At 30.3% G+C, this 17,887-nt stretch overlaps 1 protein-coding gene across 1 annotated transcript in view; it reads right to left on the bottom strand.

The window, feature by feature from the left end:
• Positions 1 to 9,304: 9,304 nt before the first annotated feature.
• LOC114076489 overlaps positions 9,305 to 17,887 on the bottom strand; it is a 45,408-nt gene continuing 36,825 nt past the window's right edge. The window contains exon 2 of the mRNA XM_027915598.1: positions 9,305 to 10,501. Within this exon, the coding sequence (XP_027771399.1) occupies positions 9,305 to 10,501 (1,197 nt within the window). The remainder of the gene's footprint in view (positions 10,502 to 17,887) is intronic.

Genomic DNA, 17,887 nt, shown 5'->3' with positions numbered 1-17,887 from the left:
TAAAAATTCAATGAAATCATGTTAAATCTTTTCATATAATGTTGGCTTAAGAAATGGGTTAAATGAGCATGAATTGGTAGTTTTTGAGCTTTGGTTTCGTATTGTTGATATTGTGGTTAAGTTACTGCCCTAGGGGATCTATTATGATGAAATATTGAGTAAAATGTTATAGGTGATGAAATCTTGGATTAAAGTTTAAGTTGGTTATGTTGATTAAGCTTTAGTTAATAAATGCGCTTGAGTGGTATGGTCCACCTTCTTGGTGGCTGTGATTACTTGAATTGTGTGAACGTGAAGTTACTAGTTTATTGTGAATGAGTCTATGGAGGCTTTTTATGTGAAGTAAGATAATAAATATTCCATTCTTGTTAAATGTGCCATATGAAGTTATTATGTGAAGTAGACTAGAGTGTATGCTTGAATGAAGTTATTCTTGTTAATTGTTTTTTGAAGCTTGTTGTGAGAAGTATGTTAAGGATTATGTCTGAAGGACTTATATGATTATGTGAAGCATGTAAAGTGTGTGATGTGATGAATGAAGGTCAAAGCATGTATATAATTTAAATGTATATGAAATGAAGCTTATGTGCAAGGTGTGCTCACATGTACACACACACTCACACTTGAATGAATGAATTAATCTAAGTTACGTCCTAAGGGGATTTTTGTGGTGAACACTTTCCGTGAGTTGAGATGAAGTGTTTAGTAGCAACCCCACTACATCCCATGAGCTTTCTAAGATAGGTCAAGGGATGAATGCCCTTTGTGAGTTGAGATGAGGTGTTCACTAGTTATACTTAACCTATAGTTTATAATGTAAATAATCTCTGGGAAGTTATGCCTAGCAGCGAGAGAATATGAAGAAGAGGTGGTTACACTTCGTGAGTTGAGATGTTGTATTCCAATGTACTCATGAGATGAATACTCCTCGTTAGTAGAAAATGAGTTACTTAGTAGAAATCTCTTTATCCCTTAACTATGCGCCCGCATAGATGTAGCTATTGGGAAAGACATGTAGAAGCTAAGAGAATGACCTCATTCTAGGCAAGTGAATATCTCTCATCCGGTAGGGGTTAATATCGGGATTCCATGTCTAGATCTCATGGTCTATGTTGGTTAAGCTAACTCCTATAAAATCAATGAATGTGCTAAGTCTTCTAAAGAAGTGTTCTACTTAGGGTAGGTAGTGGAATGGGACGCTATTTATCCATTACACTAGGTAGGCAATCCGAAAGGGGACTCTTGGTGAGTCTTATTTGAATTGAATGAACTAGGTCTTCTAAAAGAAGTTACTAATTAGGGTAGGTGGTGGTATGGAACACTATCTATCCACTGAACTAAGTAGGACCTTCCGAATGGGAAGACTTGGTGCCAAACCTTCTAAAAGAGTGTGCTACTCAGGGTAGGTGGTGGTATGGGACTCCATCTACTTATTGCACTTAGTAGGCATTCCGAGAGGGAAGACTTTGGTGGTTTGTTGGGTGTTCTTCTAGTGTCTTGTCATTGAGTGGGGGCTTGTTTTCCCGAGATGAGTAAGCCAAACGGGGTAAGTCTTGAGGATTGCTTTGGTGTGTATTGAAGGAGGCATATGCGTACTTCCTTCATGGCTTACCTTGGTGACTCTTAGGATAATACTTAGTGAGGGAATATCCTACGGAAATGAGTTCACTTCCTCTTTACTTGGCTTTAGAAGTTCACTCCTTAGAATAGGATGAATTCACTATAATGTTATAAATGGTTCACTGTAATGCCAAGATGAGCTTACTGTAATAATTTGGTAGTTACTGTAAAGTTTTCTTTGGGTTTAAAATTATGGAAATTCTTCTCTAAAAGTGAAATGATGATTCTTATGATGTTTTACTTTTATATTCTTGAATGTTTTACTTAAATGGCATGAAATGTTATTTTACTAAAATGTCCCTTTTTGCATGTTTTTGCCTATGCCGTACTTAATAAATTTTTTTGTACTAACCCCATACTTTTCTATACTATATAAGTATAGGTCTTGGAAGCAAGGTTGAAGTGTAGAAGGAAAAGCTTGGGAAAGTTCTTATCAAGCCAAAGTGTGTCCTCATATATTCGAGGGCATAATTTCTATCTTATTAGTTTCTTTATGTTAAGACTTATTATGTATCTCTTTCAAATGTAAAGGGACGTGTTCTTAAGTTAATTATGTCGTGCCTTAAGTTGGCTTGTGAAGATGAGATTTTCTAGGTATTTATAAAGAATTCCTTTTTATGTTTATTTTCTTGAAAATTTTTAATTCCGCATTACTTTTCATGTCGTATGTAATGAAAGATAGTTAAAGGGCTTGTACAAGACCCCAAAGGGTCAAGTACGCCTTGTCATGAAACGAGGGTTCTCCCTAACTTCTAGGGGGTACTTTCGGGTCGTGATACGACATGTACATATAATATCAAATCATGCTAAAAAAGGACATTTCATTAAACTATGCACTTTCCTTTGAAAAACCTTTATGCACATAAAAAGAGACCATACCAATCAAAAGACATATTCATTAAGTCATAGGCATGTACATCACAAGACCAACAATGCTAAGTCTATTCCAGCCAACATATATATCATATAATTTGAACACATAGTCAAAGTAACTCTATCATCAAGTTATAATATCAACAAGCATGAATAAGAGTACATTTAACATAACCAAAGCAAGACCATTACTCATGACCCCCTTTAAGTCCACTTGTGCAATGAATAATAAAATCCCCATAACCCTACTTAATAAAGTAAACCTATGAAGAACCATAACCAATGTCCAACTTCTCATAACACATCATTAAGAGTACATGATATCATACTTTAGCAATATAGACCAAATACATGTTCATAAGAGTAATTAACATCACATAGTGTCATTAATATGTTAGATCATCATATACTTATCATTTACATTTATAAGCATATACATACATAAGAACATCATCCTAAGACTTCCCTCAAGACTAACTAGTGCAATGTATAGGTAGAGTCCCATACCCCTACCTAGAATAAGCTAAACCCTAGGTCATCTTAGTTAGAGTTCATTCCTTTAATTCCTTTTACCTTTTGGGAACATCGTGCCTTATCCGACATAGACCAAATGAGCTAATGTGGAATCCGGTTTCATGAAACCCTACACCGACAGAAGGCGGACTACTTGCCAAGGTAGTACCAAAACATGAACAGAACAACTACGTGGATCTACTAGCTAGTATTCCTATGGGGGAAACATAGTTCAAGAACTAGGAGATATAGTTAGGACCTCTTTATGCTACGTGCATTCTGGTCTCCAATCTCAAGAGTACAATAGTTATCTTACCTTCCATATGTGGGAAGAGACACTCCTCACTCTAGTTCACTCGGTGCAAAGCTAGAGTCCCTTTTTGAAATGTCTTTAATACCTTTATTAATCATCATAGCTTAATGTAGGTCGTAGGGTCTATCCCTTATATAAACATCATCATCATAGCTCAATAAGAATTGCATGAGTATTTTCCTTTCATTACAATTCATATAAGTGAAATTAGCACATTAACATATTCATATCATGATAAGGCACATTGGTAAGTTATCACCATCCTTATAACACACTACTAGAAATATGATCTAGTGTCACGGTTATGCTACCGTTGAAATAGGCTTACCTACCGTTGTTGTGGCTTTAATGCCACAGTTTAGGCAACCGCTACAACAACTTGCGTAGCAATATATCTATTGCGACGGTTTTGTTGGAGGTAACAATTACTCTAGAAGTTAATAACCCTCTTGCGACGGATTCAAGATTAATTAATTTCCAACGGTTAAATTTGTATTAATATGGTTATAAACTGTTTAAATAAAGTTTTATGCCGCATTTATTTCCAGTCCATTGGCGATGATTAAAACTGTAATAGTATGATTATATACTGTCGCAATAGAGTTTTATGCAACAGTTCATTATAGGTTGTTGCTACGTTTAATTAACAACAATTTCATTCTAATGCAACAATTATGTTATGGTAATGCATCAGTTTTAAGCTATTATAATTGTCGCTCAATGTCTATTGCTACATTTATTACAGGGTTAATGCAACAATTCATGTCAAGCTATTGCAATGATTAATATTAGGCTATTCCAACATATATATACTATAGGTTTCACATAAATTCTTAATTGATCCATTGCAATAATTTTATAACATAAAATACACATAAAAAGATCATGGGAAGAAGTTATATTTCATTACTGAAATTGTAATCTAAGATCCATGGTTGCAATTGGGTACGTAATATCCATATAAGCAATATAGATAAACATTTTCAACCATTCAAAAAGGGTGAAATGTATAAATGCACTAGACATGTACTTTCTTCATTTTTTTTTTTAAAAATAGACTTCGAGAACATATGTAAAGTTAACATCAACTCAATTCAGCTCCTAAGTCAAGTCCTGAGTATGCTTTCATCTCTTTTAATGTCATCACCTACATAGAATTAATGAATATACAAAATAATTTAGAAATTCTGTTGCAAAAGTTCAATGACTTCAGTGATATATTTTAAAATTATCACTCTATATCTACGGCAGACATATAGATCAATAAACTTCGAATGGCAGTAAAGAAATTAAATTTAACTATGGTAAGGAACTTGCATCATCTTGTTAGCATTCAAAACATACAAGAAGGTGAAATGTACTTGGCCGAGCTAGTAGAGGCAATATTGCCAATTACTAATATTCATGTATGATAGAGTACTCTAGTTCTAAACCTTCACACAATGTGCATTTTATGTACAACAAGTAATAAGTTTACTTTGTTTCTTCAGGAAGGAAAAATAAAAGAAACTGGTAACACTAGCAAATTGAAGTTTGTACTTTGTGAAGCTAGCTATCACTACTATTCTTATAAATTTGAGTGTCTATAGATACTAACATTCGCAACTTATTTTAAAATTTAGGAAGCATGATACAATAAAATCTCTGTACCAACTAAAATAAACATTGTATTTAAAAATACACTACAATACAACGGGTAACAACCATCCAAACAATGTGAAAGTCTACAGTTAGTCACTCTGTGTTACTAATTCATCCAAGAAACAACCGTTAGATCTTTATTTATCTCAACTGTATAATTTTTCAAATAATAAAATAGACTTGCATATGAATTATTTAAGGAAAAATAAAACCAGCACCTCTGTTGAGATTTACACAACAAGAGGAAACAAAATTGACAGAAATGCTATTATACTTGATGATCTAATCCTAGACTTAGCTGATAAATTTCATCACCAGAAAAATTACATCAAGACTCACAATTTTTGGAAGTTTAAAAAAGTACTTCTTGAAGCAAAAAACCAAGAGATAACAACTACTAATCTTTGTAAATCAACTAATAAATAAAGAAGTCATTGCTTTGATTTTTAAAGTTTCAAGAGATATTTGCATACTTCATATGGATATTATCCCATCACTGCTAGTTCAAATCAATAGTTACTCAAAATTTGTATCTTCCTCATTGTTAATGAGTCTTATGTATTTACAACAACAAGAACAATGACTAACTAAATAATAGAAGCCAAAAAAAACCCTAAAAAAAAGAAAAAAATGGTAACACATACTATTCACAAGAGGTGTCTGCTAACACAAGCCATTCACAAAACATCAGTGCATCACTAATACTTCAATAGCTGGACATTTCTATAGGCCCTATGTGTTGGGAGAATGAACTGAAATGGACAGAACAAATGACAAAGGGGAGATTTCCTAGAACAGTGGTATATTAAATAACATTAGATGACACTTAATAACTTATAGCCGACGAACTTGATCCTAGAAAATACTCAGCTAACCAAATGACCAACAAGGCCACAATAAGTTGAAATAGGAAATAACAAAGTCGACAAGGCCGTACTCAATAGTCCATTCTAACATCAATGTTACAACATTCCAACAGACGTTGAAATGCTACAACGAGAAAAAAAAAAGGAGAGATCTCCTAAAAGAGTGGTATAGAATCTTCATATATGATACTTAATAACTCATAGCCGACGAGGTTGATCCTAGAATATACTCAGCTAACCAAATTACCGATAAGGCCACAATTATAATAAATAACAGACAAGTCCACAATCTAAATAAATGGCGACACAAACCTTAGTCGATTATTTGAGCAGAAGTAACTTCTCTTGGGAAAGGAACGGACAATGCTGCTAGTAAGTTAGGATCAATTAATCCTGCATGCTAAAGTTGTGAAACTACATATGTTGTTAATTCTTGTCGCATAGTTCTCCTTTGTTCTTCCATTTGTTTATCTATTTTTTATATACTTTCTTTCAGTTGTTGCATTACATCATATTCAAAGTTTGCTCAGAATTGTCAACGTTCTTTTTTAAAGTTCTCTTCGTAACCCCACTCCATATTGCCTTAGACGTCCCAGATGTTCAGGACCCATTACGACTGAGAAAGCATCAACAGACGGACCATTTATGCTCATTTGGTTTTAAATTTCCTCAATTTCAGCCTAACAAAGCATATCCAACAAGTATTTTTGTAAATAAAATTTAGAAAAAATAATTGGCCTCAGTAAAAACGATTATATTAACAATATTCGTACATTTTTTACTAGTTGTGTTCTCATTTTGATTCCTTGTAAAATAATCAGGTTTTCTTATTCTTGTGACAATAAAGAGCTCCTAGTGGATACATGTTCCTTTTCTTTTTCCTAGTAACATAATAATAGATATCAGGAATTTCTTAAATGACATGTTAAGACTAGATAATAAATAAGAGAATGCACAAATTTACTATGGATTAAAGCAAAGCTCTTTTTGCCTGATGTGTGTGAATTTTTCAGCTTTTTCCGGTTCCTAGTATTTGTTTCAGACATTTTCTGCAAATAAATTAATTAGTAATGTTAACTAAAGGCATATGGGTGCTACATTATGTAATATACGAGGTCAATGTCTCAATATTTATTTTTTTAACAAACCCAAGTAAAGAATGTGCTTTGTAAGTATGAACATTACCATCATATGAAGCTAAAATCAATCTGCAGACATTATTCTTGTAAGTTTCAAAACTTGATTCGTAAAATCATCAAATATAAATAGAATCTGAGTCAAACAAGTGAAAACTTACAACCCAATCAGCATAACTCCACTGGAAAGCTTAACTTACTGTTGCATTAATATGCTAACCTTAAAGTCTCTCTTTAAGGTAATCATAATACTTTGTCAACTTTTTATTCAAGTCAGTTTAGTTAGAAAAACAGGTAAGCAGCGCTTTAGATTAGTTCTGAGTATGTTTTAAATCACTAGTCAAAAGCACATAAAAGAGTTTATCCAAAAGGGCACTTAGTTTAGTGAAACCTTGACGCAAATTTCAGAGATCAAACTTAACTAATATATAAGTTCTTAAGTTTTTTTAAATAGTAAACAGTTGAATACATGACTTTTTATCTTTTCACATTTGTATCTTATCAACTTCTAAATGAAATTATTGAGTTTAGACTATTATAAATAAGAAAAACAGCCAGGAACATAAAACACGTGCTTGTTAATCTTACCTATATAGTGAGATAAGCATAAAAATCTCACTAAATGATCATTTCTCTAAGATTGAAGCAAAATGCTCCGTTTTAGTTGTGACTACCACACTAGAAGAAGTAACAAGCTGCAACTATATTGCAATAGAGAAGAGAATAGCAGAATATAAAGTTAAAGAAAAATAAAGCTATATCACAAAAGAGATCAAGAGAAGAATAAGATGTTTAAGATTCTGAACTATATTTCACCTTAAATTTCTCAGACTTCCAATATTAAAGGAGCTCTCTAAGCTGACATTCTGGAGTACAAACAGGCTTTTTTGTCATTCGAACTTCATCGTAGAGCTAATGAGCAATAGTAGAATAAATCTAGTGACTTCTCTATTGAGTGACTTTTAACAATTAGAGTCTTATCGTTTAACATCTTTTAAATGATTTTATTTATTTTATGTTATGTTACCTTTTCAAAAGTATATACATTCTTTCAAATAAGCACTCAAGTTTAGATATTATTTTAAATGTGAGGTTCTTATTTTCGTGATATAAATTTTTGAGTGCTATAATAATATAAATGGTATATAGATATCACAGGGGACACTACATCTTGACTATATCTGCTACACATTCAGTCACAACAAATACGATAATATTAGGTGAACTAACTAGGTTGAGGAAATGAGAAATGACCTTGAATGCTTGTGTGTTGCATAGACAAAGAGTTTTATTATGCTTGGACTTTTCAGTACAAGTTCCTAGCAAAGTTTCGGCAACAAAAATAAAATTTTCCACTTAAATAGTATCTCTAGATCATCATATAAATCATTTATGTCAAAATAAAATTCATCATAAAAATTATCTTGTATATCTAATTCAGTCCAACCTTGAGTTGTTACTTCTATTACCTCATATGCTACTAATATATCATAAATTATTCTTTTTATATCTGTATTAAGACCTTTTAATATATAGAGTATTATTATCTTGTAATTAACATCGTCATCTAATAAATAAGAGTTCATTTTAATCATTTTTTCGCTTAAAATTTTATTCCTTCCAACCTCTTAATAGATTATACTTATTTATTATGTAATAATAATGGTTTAATAATCATCTCGTCTGGTCACTACTACAGTTTTCTTCTTTTGACTGGTTACCCTAACAGCGCCTCAACTTTGTTTACTTTACCTATCGGTTTCAACCTTAGGATGGCATAGTCTGGGCATACCTATTCGCAGAATATTTCTGTAGCAAACTTTCTAAAGATGGTTATTAGAACATTATTAAAACATAATAAACAATTACAATCAACAAGATATTATCAGGAATAAAGTAATTTAGCTACTCATGAATTTAAATGTGTATACCTGTTTTTGTAGATTTGTTGTTTCAAATTTGTTCTCCATATCTTGTTTTATTATTATCTAGCTCTGATACCAATGTGGGGTGGAAGCGGAATTATAAGAAAGAGAGAGAAAGATGTAATAGAGGAAAGAGGATTGATTTTATTATGAGGGAAGGCCCTCTATTTATACTACCAAACTTACATTTCTGGCCAATATAAGTGGCCGACACTTTCTTTACACATGGCCTAATTATATTTGGCCGACGCTAATAAACAAAATACATACTATTACAACTTTACAAGTAGCTGTTATATATTGTCTAATAAAAAGTAAATCTTATCTCATAAGATTCTTATCTCCGATTCTTTGTCATCATAGCTTGCTTATCTCTTCCATTTACTCCAAATCGACATCTGGTACAACATTATCTTCTCAGTTACATTTGGAACATCTGTGATCTGGATATTTGTTTCCAATAAGCTTACAATATCTGACTAATAATTCTTCTGAAATAAATTCCTTTTTTAATGCTCTTGTTGTAGGTTGTTCCTCTGGTTTTAATAATGATAAAATCCATTGCTGAACTTCATCCATATCTGTTCTTCTTAATTCCTTGGAGTTTGAATATATCATAACTTGGTCTCTTGCATAGTAGCTCCAAATAGCATTGCCGTTTAAATAATTATTAGCTAGTTCTTGTATAATTGTTGATATACCAATTATCCTTTTATTTGCATAAAAGCCTGGTATCTCTATCTTTGGTATTTCAGCCTGCTTTTCTATGTCTTCTGGTATCATCATATCTCTAGTTAGACCTATCTTTATAACTTGAATTGGTGACTTGATTTCTTCATATAATATCTCAGCTGGTGCTGTATAAAACTTAATATAAAATAAATTCCCTTTTGTAACTCTTTTGTATGTGACGAACCCTTTGTATAATTCTGGTATTCCACTTATCTCTTTTCCATCATATGTGTATACTGTACCAAGTAAACCATAATTATAACATGTTCTAACTAAATTTGGACTAGTTTTGGGTTGTGCGATTAATCTATTATATCCTTGTAATTTTTGGGTTATATAATCTTCTTCTGGATTTTTGGTTTGTGTAGATCTGGGGTTTAAATTTAAATATGTTTGGATCTTATATATGTTTTCGATATACGATTGTGCAATGTAATTGTATCTCTTTTTATCACTCTGTATGCTAGCTGCATATGTGGAAGTTTGTGGTTCTGTGGGTATTTGTATTTGTGTATGTTGGATAAATGGTTTTATAAATAACTGGTTTAGGTTTGTGTTTCGTGATTTCTCACTAGCTTTCCTGCTTGTACCTGCAGCTGTATTTGAACAAACTTTGTCATGGGTTTTATGGAGTTTCCCATCGTTTCCTTTTAGCTCTGGCTGTTTTTCGTCTGCCGAACGACGTAGCTCCACATTTTTATAGTCATGTTGTTGACTTATATTAGCTCTAGACTTCAGATTATCTTCATTAGTCTGTAGCCTTTGTATCTCATTATCCATTCTATCCACTTTAGTACAAAGTGTAGTAATGGCTTTGAATAGCTCTTCAATTGTATGTTCATTTTTGTCCTCAGTTTGAGTAGCTTTGTCTTGATAGGTAGTCTGCAACCATATTTTTATCAGTTTTGATTACTTCAATTGTAAATGTAAAATTTCATATGTTCAATACTAGTCTCCTTATTTCCTTTGTCGTAACTGAATCTTCTACCTTTTTAGTTATCCACCATTTTACCTGGGTATTATCTGTTCTCACAATAAACTTATTGTAAACAATGTCTGGTTCAAATGCCAATAAACATTTATATAATGCAAATAACTCTTTTCTATTTATTTCCCATTATATTTGTGCTTCTGTATAGGATCCTGAGTAATATCTACAATGATGTTCTATTTTTTCTATGTCATATTTGTATTTTAGAACTCCTGCATAACTATGATCACTTGAATCTGTTTCAACGATGTAGGTAAATGTTTTATTTTCATCAGGAAAGTATAGTTTTGGTAGTTTTTTACATAAATACTTAATATGTTTTATATGTTCTTTATCTTTGTTGTCAAAATAATATTCAACGTCTTTTTTAAGTTTTTTATGTAAGGGTTTTAGATGTTCTGCTAATTTTGGTATGTATTCCCTTACTTGATTTACTAATCCCAGAAAGGATTGTAATTTCTTTTTTGTGTCTATATTTTCATCAAGGGTAATTATTTTCTGTACTATATGGGTTTGCATTTTTATTCCATTTTTATCTATTTGTATTCCTAGAAATTCTATCTGTGGTTTCATAATTTCTGCTTTCTTTTTACTTAAGCTTATACCTGAGTGTTTAATTATATATATAAATTTTTCTAACAACCTTATATGTTCATCTTGTGTTTAAGAATATAGTAATATATCATCTATATATACAATACAATTTTCTAACTGGTTAAAATAGTTATCCATAAAATGTTGATATCTACCTGGTGCATTTTTATATCCAAACGGTAAAACATTCCATTCATAGAAACCTTGCGGTACTGTGAATGCTGTTAGCTGTTTAGATTCTTCTTCTAGTTTTAGATGATAAAATCCTGATTTACAGTCAAATTTACTAAAATAGTTATATCCTTGTATTTGTCTTATTTTTAGTATCTTATTTGGTATTGGATAATTATATGTTTTAGTTTTGGCATTTAAGTTACGATAATCTATAACCATTCTACTTTTACCTCTTTTTTGTTCACTATGTTTTATAACTATAAATGCTGGACTTGTATGTTTACTATTGCTCTCCTGTATATAATTATTTTCTAATAATTCTTCTATATGTATTTTAATTTTAGACTTAAGTGTTGAAAAAGTACTTGAAATACCTACTTTGAGAAATTGGTTTAAAAGAAAAAAGGAAGAATATTATGTAGTTAGTCAGAAAGAACATATTATAGATTGTAAATATGCAAGAGGAAAAGCATATATACCTATACTAAGTAAACGAATAATAAATAAAGAAATACAAGATATAAAAGCTAAAACACCTTTAAAATATGTACATTTAGGAGGAACAGAAATATTAATAAAAGCTTGTTTTAGAGAAGGAATAGATACACCCATTGAAATATACTTAGCAGATGATAGAATTATACACCCTATAGAAAAAAGTGTAATTAGTGCAGTAAAAGGAAACTTAATATACCAAAAATTTAAATTTATAATAAGTGCCAATTATACAGTAGCATTAACAGATAGAAATACAGATAAATCATTAGTATGATATTGGAAAATGTCTGGAATAGAGTTAGCACCAGGCAGTAAAATATTTACAACAAGATGTAAAAACTTATATATATTAACAGCAAAAAATAAATAACAGCAAGAAATAAAATTGATAAAATAAAGATAGAAAATCCTTTCGAAAAAATAATTACTGTAATAGACAACAATGACTATAGCTATAAAGAAATTGACATAGAAGAAGATTTAGAAATTGTAAAAGAAAGATTAAGTACTTCAAGTGTACAAATACGTTAACAAGAGCTACCTCATCAAGAATGAGTACATCTAAAAGAAACTATGAAATCCCACAAAACTTATTAGATAAGGAAGAAATAACACCATATCATTATTTCATAACAGGAATAATAGACCAAAGAAGATATAAAATTTTGATAAATACAGGACAAGAAGAAAATTACATAACAAGAGATTTAGTATTAGAAGAAGAAATTATAAAAACAGGACACATATGCCCTGGATTACCTAGTGAGATAGTAAACACAAATGAAGAAACAACGGAAAAAGAAATAATTATAGGAGGAATACCCTTAATAATACCATTTAAAATATACCAAGGAAATCATAATATTACATTAGGTATAAAATGGTTAGAAAAAGTTAAACCGTACAATATAGAAAATGAACAATTAACAATAACTTGTCAAAATAAGAAAATAATTATAAAAAGAACAAAATGAATAATGAAAATATTTATACTTGCAAAAATTATTGTAGAAGGATATCACAACAGATATTATACCCCTATGATAGATACAGGAGCAGAAGCAAATATATGTAAATATAATTGTCTACCAGAAGATAAATGGGAAAAATTAAAAACACCTATGGTAGTAACAGGATTTAATAATGAAGGAAGTATGATTAAATACAAAGCAAAAAATATAAAAATACAAATATGGGAAAAAATACTGACAATAGAAGAAATGTATAATTTTGAGTTTACAACAAAAGATATGTTACTAGGAATGCCATTTTTAGATAAATTCTACCCACATAATAATAACAAAAACACACTGGTGGTTTACTACACCATGCGGAAACAAAATAGGAGCAAAAAGAGTAAATAATAAACAACGAAAACCTATAGAATGGATAAAAGGAAGTGAAAAAATAAATCAAGAAATGGAAAATATAAATTAGAAACAAATATCACAATTAGAAATTATCATATTTACAATAGATAAAGTTAAAATAATAAATGAACAACTAGAACAATTATATAACGAAGATCCATTACAAGGATGGGAAAAAGGTACTTCTAAACTTTCTAAGGGTAGATTTTCTATCCATAATCTTGTTGTTCCTACAAATGTTCTTTCTATATACCTTGGTGTTTCTGTTGTTTTTATTTTGTTATCTATTAGTTGCTTAGATATATTTCCTATCCATAGTAATATTGCTTTATTTATATCTGTAATACAATCTAGATCTAAGAAATTATATTGGGTAAAAGCTAAAGAAAACATAGATCAATATGATAAAATAAAATTAGAATTATAATGATTAAACCAAAAAAGGTTTGAAGTTTGGCAAAAACGAAGTAATAATATTTATAAGATAAAATTTATTAAAGACCCAAACAAATTAAGTAAACTTTTTAAAATTTTGTACAGAAAAATATAAATGAATAATACAACAAGTAAAGAAACTAAAATATCAAAAACCAAGATAGATAGAAAAGTGCGAAAGATATGGAAAAAGTTAAAACCTTTATACATAGAATATGAATTATCACAACTTACTAAAACAAGTAATGATATAACAAATCATTTGATAAACATAATTTCAAAAACAGAACATAAATATGTTTGTTACTTGAAAAAGCAATATGAACAAAGAAATATATAAGCAACAATTGATAGAAAAAAATAGAAGAAAAAAGACAAGAATTACAACATAGGAAAGAAAGATTAATAGAAAATATGTTAGCAGAAGTGTGTAAAAATCAATATTAGCACAAAAGAAAGTTATATTTATGTTAGAAATACAAATAGATTGCCTAGAATATAAATTACAACATAATATAATTCATAAATTATAATGAATAAAGAAGAATTTGCAGTAGACGAAAAGACATATGAAAACCAAGATGGATTAATGATAAAAATAATATTTTCAAACCTAGGAAGACGATATAAAAAATAGGAAATAATTTATATTTAATGTTAGAAAAAGAAACAGCAAAATTAGAAGATAGTCTAACAGCTATGATAAGAATAACAAAAGAAAATGAAGAAATAGACAAATCAAAAGAAATTGAAAAAATAAAAATACAAGCAAAACCAGAAGTACAACATTTAGAAGAAATAAAAAATACAAGAATAAGTGAATTTGAAAAAGAATTAGCTAGGTTAAAATTATTATATGAAACTAAACAAAAAGAGAAACAGATAGAAAAAGAAAAAGAGCTAGAATTAACTAATGATATAAAAGAGATGGAACAAAAACTAAATGAAGACCTTGAAATAAATGAAATAGACGAAAATGAATCAGATACAATAAATGACCAAAAATCAGAAATAAGTGATATAAGTGAGACATACACAGAAATTCTAGAACAGGTAAATAAACCAAAAAAATGAGAAATAAACACAGGAGATATGAATCGACCTAGTATGTCAAGAGTTAAAACTCCAGACAATAGTCCCAGAAATAGTCCTAGAATTAGTCGTAGAAGGACACCACCAACTTATTATACAGAAAGTTATCAGCAATCAGATAGAACTAACGCAATATGGAATTATTAGATTAAATAAAAATTGGATACTAAAACCAATAAACGAACAATATAATTTCTTAGATCTAGATTGTATTACAGATATAAATAAAGCAATATTACTATGGATAGGAAATGTATCTAAGCAACTAATAGATAACAAAATAAAAACAACAGAAACACCAAGGTATATAGAAAGAACATTTGTAGGAACAACAAGATTATGGATAGAAAATCTACCCTTAGAAAGTTTAGAAGTACTTAGAAGTGACAAGAAAATGGATGGATCTCCATAAGCAACAAATATAGATATACTAGATAAATATGAATCAACAATAAGAAATGAATTTGGTGGTATGACCACAGATATAAGAGAACAAAATAGAGAAAAAACAATAAATAGACAACTTATGACAAAATTAGCTATATGTAAAATGTGTTATATAGAAGAATACACTTTTGCATTTAAAGAATATTATTACAAAGCAAAATACAATTTAAATGAAGCAAAAGAAATAAGACAACAATATTTTACGAAATTACCATAACCATTTAGTACAAAAGTAATAAAAGATTGGAATGATGAAGGATTGGTAGATACTTTAGGAGCTAGAATAAAATTTTTACATCAATGGTTCATACAACTACGTGAAAAGCAAAAAGAAAAATTAAAAATGGAAAAAGTACTAAACAAGAATTTAGCCTGTTATAAAAATAAAATGGCACCACAGTTTGGATGTACAAATAAAAAGCAAAAGCCTTAAAGGTATAAAAATTATAGAAAAACTAAAACTAGGTATAAATATAAAAAATCAAGACAAAGATATTATGTAAAAAACTATAAAATAAAAAGACCATATAGACCAAAAAGAAAACCATCACAATGTACTTGCTACAATTGCGGAAAAGGTTACTTCACATAGTAGAGCAAACTCATAATGCAAATCAAAATACTTAAAGCCCTAGGACAAAATAAACTACAAATAGCAATTGTTTAATAAAAATGTAACCCATCTTCACTAAATTATAGTTACAAACTCTAAACTACAAATGGATTATACCAAACACTTAAATAGGAACAAATAACATATATTTCAACAAACCCATTTGTTATTCTTTAAGATTTTTTAGAAACCCTTCAATGGAATTTCTGATTTTTGAAAATAGTACATCTATAACAAAATAGAGACAATGAGGACTTAGAAATAACCTTTAAAATAGTAAACCTTTGTATGCAGAAGCTTACTATGAAGAAGACTTCATTTGGACAAGAAATCTATTGCAGACGAAAATTCACACCTGAGAAGAAGACCAATGTAGGAGAAGAAACTGATTTTCTTCAGATCTCAAAGATTGTTGTCGAAGACAATCGAGGAGTCACCGGAGTTCTAGAAATTTAGGGCTATCTCATCCCCTTGATTTTGATTATTGGAGAAATGGAATGGGTATTTGGGAATATATTTGAGCTCTTAGTTTACTAAAATAAAAAGAAGTGCAGGTCTACTAAATTAATAGAGGGAAATGAATTTTTCACATAAAATTCGTAGGTTGGGTAATTTTTTTATTAACTTTTCACTTAAACAAACCGTTGCCACCAAATGTTTTTTTGCCATGGTTAATAAGCGTGTGGCCATAGATAGTCTATAGCAGCGATTACATAGATGATGCAACAGTTTATATTAAGAATTGTTCTATTTGATTTAAGGATATATTGCAACGGTTATAACATTTGCAACACATACTCTATTGCCACGATTGTAAAATTTTTGCCAATTAAGCATTGCATAGGTCAAATTTCTATTAGTGACATTTACATCTTAGCAAACACCTCACAAACCATAGTCAAGATATTTCAATTCAACATCATACCGACAATATCAGTCCTAATATAAGGCATACTTCAATACAATATCGTCACTTAACCACAAGTAACCATAATTGAAGTAAAGAATAGGGATCACAAGACTTACCAAGTCTTCTTCATAATTCATCATCAAGGTCTTACCATAACACCTAAAATCAACCCAACAAGTGTATAATATCATCACATATCAATAGCTAACATGATAACAAAGCCAATTGAATCACTATATCACAATCTATCACTAGTTTATATCTTAAGCTAAATGACATAGGTCAAATCCATAATACACTTCATAACCTAGATCAATTACTCAAGAAAGAGCATGATATGATTCAAACTCATCTTGATATATTCATAATTTATACAATAACATCATATAGTAATAATTCCACCAATAATAAATTCAATTGAACCAACATTACACAATTCATATCAAGATCACAACCTAGGGTTAAGGGGAATAGGTCATCACCTACAATCTAGACCAATCCATCAAGAAATAACATAATTGAGTTAAAATATATTTTAATAGATTCATGATATCGAAAATAAATCATAAAAAAAGTATTTGACAACACCAATTTCGTATTGGAAGAAAACCCACTTAGAACTCGACATTTTGAAATCAATTTGATGGAACCCTTTGAGGAAGGAGGTCTCAAAGGTGAAAGGAATCCAATACCTTAATGTTTGATGAAGATTTAAGGAGAAACTTGATCTTTTTCAGCCCTTGAACCCACCTCTAGCTTGGTCTTCAATGGGGTATCTTTGGGAGAGAGAAAGAATAGAGAATTTGGTTTTGGGAATTGTGATAGCTTAGATTAGTCTAATTAGGTTAGATTATTTATATAGATTGTTAATTAACTTAATTAGACCTCACCTAACCCCAAATTAAACTCCTAAATAAGCCAACTAGTTAAATGAATTAAATAAACATGAGCAGCAAAACCAGCCCCTCACAGACGAGACCCCAATCGACGCCTCGTGTGTCAATCGACGACCATTGTTCCCTTCAGTGCTGCACATCCGTCGATGAGTTCAGAGACTTGTCAAAAATCTGCCTTTTTCAAAATTTTAAGTATTCATCGACGGAGGCAGTCGACGCCCTATAGATTGGACCACGAGCCATTTGTG

Source organism: Solanum pennellii, chromosome 3, assembly GCF_001406875.1.
Source record: "Solanum pennellii chromosome 3, SPENNV200".
In the NCBI taxonomy this organism is placed as follows: Eukaryota; Viridiplantae; Streptophyta; class Magnoliopsida; order Solanales; family Solanaceae; genus Solanum; species Solanum pennellii.
Note: the sequence above shows the minus strand (reverse complement) of the source record. Positions and strands in the feature narration are given on the sequence as shown.